At 45.5% G+C, this 8,996-nt stretch overlaps 4 protein-coding genes across 4 annotated transcripts; 3 read left to right on the plus strand and 1 right to left on the minus strand.

Annotated features, from left to right (window-relative positions):
• Nucleotides 1-1,146: 1,146 nt before the first annotated feature.
• Nucleotides 1,147-1,506, plus strand: LOC137956422 (uncharacterized). Its single transcript, XM_068803910.1, has one exon. The coding sequence runs from the start codon at nt 1,147-1,149 to the stop codon at nt 1,504-1,506; it is 360 nt and encodes a 119-aa protein (XP_068660011.1).
• Nucleotides 1,507-2,981: 1,475 nt separating this feature from the next.
• LOC137955931 (AAA-ATPase At4g25835-like) lies at nt 2,982-4,858 on the minus strand. The gene has a single exon (XM_068803159.1). It carries the CDS (start codon nt 4,682-4,684, stop codon nt 3,164-3,166), a length of 1,521 nt encoding a protein of 506 aa, XP_068659260.1. The 5' UTR covers nt 4,685-4,858; the 3' UTR covers nt 2,982-3,163.
• A 1,571-nt stretch (nt 4,859-6,429) lies between these two features.
• Nucleotides 6,430-7,199, plus strand: LOC137957164 (uncharacterized). The gene is made up of 2 exons (XM_068804897.1): nt 6,430-6,797; nt 6,929-7,199. Exons 1-2 carry the CDS (start codon nt 6,678-6,680, stop codon nt 7,016-7,018), a joined length of 210 nt encoding a protein of 69 aa, XP_068660998.1. The 5' UTR covers nt 6,430-6,677; the 3' UTR covers nt 7,019-7,199.
• A 974-nt stretch (nt 7,200-8,173) lies between these two features.
• Nucleotides 8,174-8,816, plus strand: LOC137957060 (uncharacterized). Its single transcript, XM_068804760.1, has one exon. The coding sequence runs from the start codon at nt 8,250-8,252 to the stop codon at nt 8,667-8,669; it is 420 nt and encodes a 139-aa protein (XP_068660861.1). The 5' UTR covers nt 8,174-8,249; the 3' UTR covers nt 8,670-8,816.
• Nucleotides 8,817-8,996: the final 180 nt, after the last annotated feature.

Genomic DNA, 8,996 nt, shown 5'->3' on the forward strand with positions numbered 1-8,996 from the left:
TGAAATTTTGGGGTATTTTGGTAATTTCGACCTTCACTTGTATGTGAGAAATAATGGGAAAGAAGCTGTCAACTGTCATGCTCATGCTCTCGTCTTCACCAGATGCTACTATCAAATTCCGGATAGCTATCAAAGAGGTCAGTAGAGGACACGAGAGCGACAGAGAGATTCCCTCTTCTTAGGCCAGATTTTCCGTTAAAAAGTCTACTAGATTATGACATGGATCTAATCTTTTGCAACATAGTGATGGAAAAGAAAAAAAAAAGAAGCATCCGATGTTATTCATGATTTTGAAATGTAATCTAGGAAGATGACCTACCTGACGCATTAGCAAATAAAAAATTTTCAGAACCTTTTAACCAAGATGAAAACACATGCTTCTGGTCATTTATTTGACGGGGACTCGTATTCAGACATATGAAAATCCGGGTCTGTTCGACCAAGTTGAATCGATGGAGTCGGGACTTCATGAAAAAAACAATCACGATTTGCAGAGTTGCAGAGAGGCATCTTCAATCCATGAAAACAAATGAGCACTCTCTCTCTCTGTTTCTCTCGGAATCTCGGTCTGAAAGATATTAAAATTTCAGGGGAGGATTCGAAGTGGGGAAGAGGGTTGGTGACGAGCAACGAATCGAAGGATTGTCTCAAAACGTACTGCGTTATTTTCGGAATTTATTTAGATTGCTGAAAAGGAGTTGCTTGAAAGATTGCCGCAGAAAATTCTGTGTTGTTTGGAGAAATTTTCCCAGGATGGTGAAGGGGAGACGACCATGATCTCTACAGCACGTTCTGTAGTTACACTAAATCTCAGACGAATTTCATTTCGGGTCCAATTTAGTCTGAGAAGCGTCCGTGGCTGGTGAAAGTCGATTTGTTACACGAATCCGCCCCAGTATAAGCGTCAATGAGCCCCCACGTGTCATCGACAAGACGATGCTGCTTAATGGAAAAGTCGTTTTTTTATTTTACCAAAAACTGAAAAAAATCCACTCGTACTCATGCACGTACAATAATAATTTCATTTTCCGTCTCAAACGCATACCCTCTTAAGAATTCGAGTTGCATACAGCCAGAGACACTTCAATTCAGTTTTCTTCAGAATCCATCATCTCCTTCTTCCTTCTTCCCCTCTAGGATTTCGCCATGGCAGACGAGCACAAGCCCTACGTCGCTTCGAACTTCGGAGGGTACTCGGAGCAGCGCCTCCTGGCCGTCGCCACCCTCGCCCTCGTCTGCTACTTCCTCTTGTCCATCGTCTACGAGGCGATTATGGTGGCAGCCGCCGAGCATTTCAAGCGCCTCCTGGTGGTGTCGCCGCTGTTGATAGTGGTGGTGGTTTACTGGCTCTCCCCCGTGCCGCCGTCGTCTCGGTATAGCTTCGCCGTGCAGGATTACGAACCGGGTGCAATCCATCAAGCCGGGGGGTCTTCCTGGAGCGTCGCTCTCGTGCTCCTCTTGCTCTTCTTTCTCATCTCCTACCAGCCTTCCTTCCAGCGCGCTTAAGATTTAGGTAGGTTTCATGTACTACTATCTGCATTTCGTCTGCTGATTATATAAAACATGTAAGTAGAATTACAAAGACGCTTTTTGCGAGTAAGTTTAGCAGCTTCCTGTTCTGCAAGTAATTAACTTCCTTTCTTCCCAGACTCTCATCAGTTATCTTTTCTTGCGTCATTTCGATCGGATTTCGTTGTGCTTCAGTGAAAACGAGTTGCTGAATGTCTCAAGGCGGAAACATGGATTAGTTCAATGAAGCATTTATTAGGCAGTTAGAGTAGATTTTAATTAAATTAAATTTATATCGTCCGAGTCTGTACGTACCACATTTTCTGGGCCCGGAACGGCTCGATGGGCAGACTAGAATGAAGCGAACTTCGAGATTCTGCTGGAGTGATGGGGACGGAGGAGGAAAGAGGCGAAGAGAGGCAGCGGAGAGAGAACGAGCGTAACGCGTATAACTGACAGACCGTATCTTACACTAAACAAGCAGTGGGCCCAACACGACAGAGTACTCGTAGTCGGGTTGTGAGGTCTTTCAGTGTAGACTTAAGATAGGGGGCCCATTCGAGTTCTTGCTCTCCTTCCATAGGAGATTTTGACTGCATCAAATACCACTCCGAATTAGGCTTAAAGTTATCCCCTCGATACATAATTGTATGTTTACGGCTGATCTAATACAAAAAACCATTTGGTACAAAATGGATAGCCTCGTATGCTATTAAAATCATTTGCTCTAAAAGATCAACTTTTTTAGAGAAGGCACAACCCACTCGTGCGACACCCACAACACGGGGCAACCCCCACAAACCGGTGTTAGAGTGGTTCCATCCACTCTTGTTAAAATTTGTGGACGACAGCGGTTAGCCCATATAACCCAACAGACTGATCTGTTAGGTGAGGAAAGTTACCGCCTACAAGAGTAGACGGAACCACTCTGACACCCACCCCGCCCATTCTTGACCACCTCTCACGGGATTCGAACACGGGCCGTGGCGTGTCCAGCTCTGATACCATGACAGCGGCTAGCTAATACAATTCAACAGACCGATCTGTTAGGTGCGAAAAGCTACCGCCTACAAGAGTGGACGGAACCACTCTAACAACCGGGGGACCAAATTTGTCAATACAAATATTGGGGGCAGCGGGATTCGAACACACGACCAATCCGCTTTGATGCCATATTGAAACCATTTGCTCTAAAAGATCGATTTTTTTAGAGAAGGCGCTAGAGCCAATTCCAACATATGCTATACTAAAAATAAATTTTATAAAAAGAAACTCAATTACTCTTTTGCTCATATTTTTAAATTGAGTAAGAGTTACATCCTAATATTTTTAGGAGAATGTTGTTAGGAAAATTCTAATTGCCTCTAATTTTATTATCGATTCGTAGATAGATGGAAGACAACAAGCCACTAGAAGTCGGATGGGGCGCATTGATAACAGAAAAATATTCAAGACGTTATTCAAATCCTCCGTAAGCCCATTATTTATTTCACTGTAGTTAACGATCACCTTAACATGTACCAGTCACAAAAGAAGAAGAAAAAAAGGAGGCGAGTGTAATGCGCACCCCCTTGCTACCGTTGTGCACAGTTCTAATCTGTCAAAAACTCTTAAGTCAAACCAGCCGAAGGATAACTACGCTGATGCCATTAACCTATACCCCTCTCTTCCCTGAATCGGATTTCGTCAGACCCTTGAGCTTCGCCAGGAACCTCACCTTCCTCTCCCAGCTCGACCCCACTTTCCGGCGCTTACCGCCGATCCGTACACTCCCTGACGGGTCTTCCAACAACAACTCCTCCAAGTCCGACACCGACCTTCCCGTGTCGTCCGATTCCGTCGCCGTCGCTGTCAGCCTCTCCTCTCTCACGATGTTTCCTTGCAGCGCCGCGACCACTTCTCTCATGGCGGTGTCCGTGTCCTGGCGGTTCCTCAATAAGATCTCGCCGATCTCAGCTGGGGTCAGGGCTCCGCCTGCTCTGATGCAGCTCTCCACCACGTGGTGGAGTACGTGCTCCTCCGACTCCGCCAATCCCAGGTAGTTTCTGGCCAGTATTTTGAAGGCCTCGTAGCCGCAGGTGCCCAGCTGGACGTGCACATCCATCCTCCCGTGGCGGATCAGCGCCGGATCGACGTTGTCGATGTGGTTGGTCGTGAAGACAATGATTCTCTCCTCCCCACAGCAGGACCAGAGCCCGTCGGTGAAGTTCAACAGCCCCGACAGCGTCACTCGTCCGTCTTCCCCATCGTCCGCACCGAAGGAACTCCTCTGCTCCGACCGTTTCGTCTTCAGCATATGTCTGTCCCCCGTCAAGTCGAGGGAGCAGTCAATGTCCTCGATGACGATAATGGAGCGGTTGGTCGTCTGGATCAGAAGCTCCCGCAGCTCCGAATTGTCAGAAACCTTCGTCAACTCCAGGTCGTAGACGTCGTACCGGAGATAGTTAGCAATGGCGGCGATCAAGCTGGATTTCCCAGACCCAGGAGGACCATAGAGTAAATATCCTCTCTTCCAAGCACGGCCGACTCGTCTGTAAAACTCCTGTCCGTCGACGAAGGCCGTCAAATCCCTCTTCATCTCCTCCTTTAGCTCCGGCTCCAGCGCAAGCGTCTCGAAGGTGGAAGGGTGGCAGAAGGGAACTGAAGCCCACCCATGATCGCGAGCGTTCGTATAAAGCAGCCGCTCCCTCGAAACTCGCTCAAACTCCATCGCCCTCGCAGCAACCGCAGCGAGGTACTTGGGCAGAAGGCTCTTCCTTTGGCGCTTGGGGAGCTTGAGGGAGAAGCTCCGCTTCTCCTCGAGCGAGTCCTGGACAGTCTCGACATGGTGCGTCCACCAAAGAGCGTGTCCCTCGAAGCTGTCCTGGAGGGTGTGATTGGGCGAGACGGTATAGGAAATCCGGGTGGAGTTCTTCGGCCGCGTGAGCGTCAGCCGCGGGCAACTCGCAGTGGGATCCAACGAGTTGAGGTAGAGGTGCACCATTCTGTAAAGATCGTTAACATCGACCCCAGAGTAGCCATTGAACTCCGGTATCTCGAAGTAAGAGCAAGGACTGAGAGCGTCCTGAACAGACTGCCAGAGCGAGTGCAGCAGGGACAGAAGCTGCGAAGGCAAGACATTCTGAAGCACGGTGAGCAGACCGAGAAAAGACCACATCTGGGATAAAATCTCCATTGTTCGTTTTTTTTTCCCGAACTTGAGCTTCCTCTGCCGCCAAATTATCCTTTAAGAGCACCACTGATCAGATGACCTGTATATGACAGAGAAGAGAGAACCGAAGAGAGAGGCGATCGACATGGAGGCCAGCGAATTCAGATTTTAAAGGGGGCAGAAGATAAAGGAGCATGGTCGTCTGGTGAAAGATAAAGCGAAAGGCGAAGCGACGTTTCTTTTTGTGCTTTATATGTCTGTGGAATTTTGCTCTGGAGGGGATTATTCTAAAGGCAGAATAGATCTCGTCTCGGTGAGGAAGACGAAGGGCCCGTTTATCCTCTCGGCCGCACGCATGCATGCATGCACGCGAGGGTCCGTAACGTTCCTTTCTCTCTCTCTCTCTCTCTCTTTATTTTACGTCTATTCACAGAGGAGAATAGAACAGTGGTCAGCCTTGCGAAAAAGCTAAATTTTAAAAGGAATCAAAGAATAAAGCTGGGAAAAAAGAAAGGAAAAATCACTTATAGCAGAATGTCAACATCCAACGGTCCAGATTCCAGATTGATGCTCAGCTACCTCAAAAAGTCATAAATCGATTCGATCTTGATTAATAATAAATCAATATGAACTGGTTTGGAATCCTATGTGACACTCTGAGTAGTACAAACAGTTCAGTTAATTTCTCAACCCAGAAAACAAACTGCTCTGATTCATAATCAATCTGAGATGACGAGGATTTTTTAGAAAACGAAAATGTAAGAAAACTGAGTGGGAATGTTTCAAATTTTAATGCCGGTTTCTGTTCCCACTTTGCCGAGAACGAAATCCTCAAATCTTGTTCAAACTTGAAAAGACAGCCTGGTAGAGAATTAAAGTAACTGATTAACAGAACCATGTGCGGATCCATCGACAACCCTTCTAGAATTCTTGCTTGGACTCTTACTGGATTGACATTTACAGACGTGAAAGATGAGAGACGGGAAGAAAGTGTTGTGTTTGTGTCGTTCATCTCAGAAACGATGTGATTTGGTGAATCGGGTGACTGGAGGAACACCGACGGAAAAGCAAAAGCCAATTGGGTTTACGGAGGTCAGAAGAATCTTTAATTATTTGCTTTTATCTGGAGACGATGCGAAGGAGAGAGAAGACACTGGGACAGACAAGAGGAGGAGGACGGAGGCGATTTGTTGCTTTGCTTTAGATAGAAACAGAGAGAGATACGATGCCAAAACTGTGGCATCTCTTTGCCTTTTCCTCCTCGGCTTCCGTCCTTTCCGACTAAAGTCTAAAGCAGTAAAGCTCTCCGTCTGTTATCGTCTTTTCATGGCCGCTTTGTCTGGCTATATGCGAATCACCGCCATGACAGCGCTCACGAGGGAAGAACTGAGCACTGGTGCTGTGTTTGGTTGTCTACTGTGTGTTCAATTTCATTGGCCGAGCTGGCCACGGATCAAACAGTGAAAGATCTGATGATTGATATGGGAATCTAAATAAAGATGAAATAAACAATCCGATCCATGTTCTTTATAGAACTAGTTTTAGATTTAAATTTTATTCAATTTTATAATAATTAAACTAATAATCCATCAATATCAATTAAATTGATCTGAAACAAACCAAAAAAATAAAAAAATTATTTATCTTATTTAAATTATCTTTTTAATCTTGAGAGGTCTAACCAGCATTGTCGGTGTCTTGACTGTAAATTAGTATGGGATAGATCGTTGAAACGTAGGTATTAAATAATATGGTATGAGATTGGATGCTGTAACTCAGAAATTGATTAATGGTGTCTGAGAGGAAGATGATGATTTAGAAAACGCTTCGTCCAACTCGACAACCAGTTCCTGCGTTATCAGCTGCTCGTTCTTGTTGTGGGCTAGAAACAGAAGCGCCCAACAACAAGCCCAACTGATCGGAAATTCATCAAAAGCATCGGAAAAGATTGAAACCAGAATCCCCGAAAGGAGCGCTGCAGCGAGAGGAGCCCCAGAGTGAAAGAGAGAGCGAGATAATGACGAGAAGTCCGTCGAAAACTACCAAAGAGGAGGAGAAATCCCGCGGGAGAACCGGGAAGCAAAAGCCCCCTTTCAGGCTCACCGAAGACGACACCAAACCTGTTCTTCGAGACCCTGTAATCTTCTTCTCTCTGAACCTTTTATTTTTTATGCATTTTCATCTTCTCATTTCTGGGTTATATGCAATTGTGTTCGTATCTTGAAGTGACTGAAAACAAAATATTAAAAAAACTGATGTTATCGACAGATTCTGCGATCTGACCCTATCGAGAGCGAGCAGACCGTCCTTCGACTGCCGCCTTTCTCAACCACGGCTCCGAAGCCTCATCCTGGATGATGAAGAAGTAATAACGCTTTATAGGTGAATCACTTAAACCGATTGTAAACATTTCTGAATCCATAGCCATGGAAGGGGCTCGCCTAAACTCATGTGAAATGCTTGTTCCAGAGCATATGCAACAGCTCATTTTCTTATAAATTTCGATTTGGCAATACAAGAGGTCGAGGATTCTACTTTCTTTACTGATCAAATAGACACTGTGGATTCTGGTTTGAGTTTGCTTCCTAAAGCTTGTTTTCTTGGAGTCGAATTTTTCTACCATCTGAACTAGTCGATAAGAGATTGTAGATTCTGCAATTCCCTCGTTTATTGATGGCTGGTTCCTTCACCTGAGGGTGGTGATGGGTTCAAGAAGGAACTCGACTCGAACATCCCAAAACCCAAGGGCGAGGCTGTAAACCACGGTTTTTAGAAACCGAATCCACCGGCAGTGGTTTGGAGAAACCAATTCCAGTAGTCAACGAATCAATGACAGCCACGTAAACCAGATACTTTATCCTGTTCTGCCACGTGAATATCGCTGGGAGGATCACCGACCACCTTCCGAAGCAGCTACCCGGTTTGATATTTTGTTTTAAGCTCGTACGTGCATTCTCCAAATATCGCCACCTGTAAAAATGACGTGTATTGTTTTATATACGCTTATTCACTAAGCAATCACACATATATAGTGGAGGAAAGAATCGATGCTGCTCATTAAAAAATCTTTCCGTGTACGAAAATGCCCTTCTCTCTGTCATAGTTCTCACCACCGTTCCGGTCCGGTTCATAACAGAACCGAGTAAGTCAATTGAACCATTGAACATTCCAACCCAATTCGACCTATCTCACCCCCCACCCTCGTAAATTTGACCCATTTTAACCATGTTTTATAACTCTATTCCATATGTGGATTGGTTTTAGGTTAGATTTTGAAAAACTCATATGTGACTCGTGGGGTAAAATTAGAAATCCGAACTCATATTTTTTAGATCAGATTGGGTCAGGTTCTTTATAAAACCCGACCCAATGTCCACCTCTCTCATCCAAGTATCCAACCCGGTTTAAGTTAAAAACCTTTTTCGAGTAGACCACCGGTATACGAACCGTAATTTCCACATAACTGCGATCCTCGTTCCGGTGTTTTGCCGCTCTTAAATATCCCATCTTAGTCAACTCGTCATCACCCTCATACTCCCTTCCTCAAACAATCAAGACTCACCTTGCATCAGACGAGAGACAGAAAGAAATGGGCGTTATCATCATAGACGGATCGACGGTGCGAGCTTTCGTCGACGACGAGGCGGTGTTCCGGAAAAACGTGAACGAGAGTTTCACCGCTCTGGACCTTAACAGCGACGGCGTACTTTCCCGCTCCGAGCTCCGCAAAGCTTTTGAGTCTCTGCGTCTCATTGAGACTCACTTCGGCGCCGATGTCGCCACGCCGCCGGAGCAATTGAGTGCTCTCTACGACTCGATCTTCGACAAATTCGACTATGACCACAGCGGGACCGTCGATCTCGAGGAGTTCAGGTCGGAGATGAAGAAAATCATGCTCGCGATAGCCGATGGTCTCGGCTCGTCTCCTATTCAGCTCGCAATCGATGATGGGAACAGCCTTCTGCAGAAGGCCGCCGATCTCGAGGAGCAGAAAATTGCTGCTGGTTGATGGAATTAATTTCGGTATGTTTTGAGCGACTTGTAGTTGCGGGAGGTTTTACTGTGTCTACAAGTAAAACGCTGGAAGTGGAAGCATAGATACTTGAATTGTCTCCTTTCTATTACTGAATATGAGCTGGGTTTTCTTTTTTTCTTACCTGGAAACTAGTTTTTGCCTCACGAAAAGAAAAACGACGGAAAATCATCACCAATTTCATGTTTCAAAATTAATTCTTCTGCTTTAAGCTGCAATGGGCATATACAACGCGTAGCAGATGTTAAATGAAACAATTACATTTGAAATTATGGACAATTCCGATTCAGATGTTCAGAAAAT

Source organism: Aristolochia californica, unplaced genomic scaffold (assembly GCF_029961685.1).
Source record: "Aristolochia californica isolate CCGP_79_NKW_82.1479 unplaced genomic scaffold, dmAriCali1.0.hap1 SCAF_2, whole genome shotgun sequence".
NCBI lineage: Eukaryota > Viridiplantae > Streptophyta > Magnoliopsida > Piperales > Aristolochiaceae > Aristolochia > Aristolochia californica.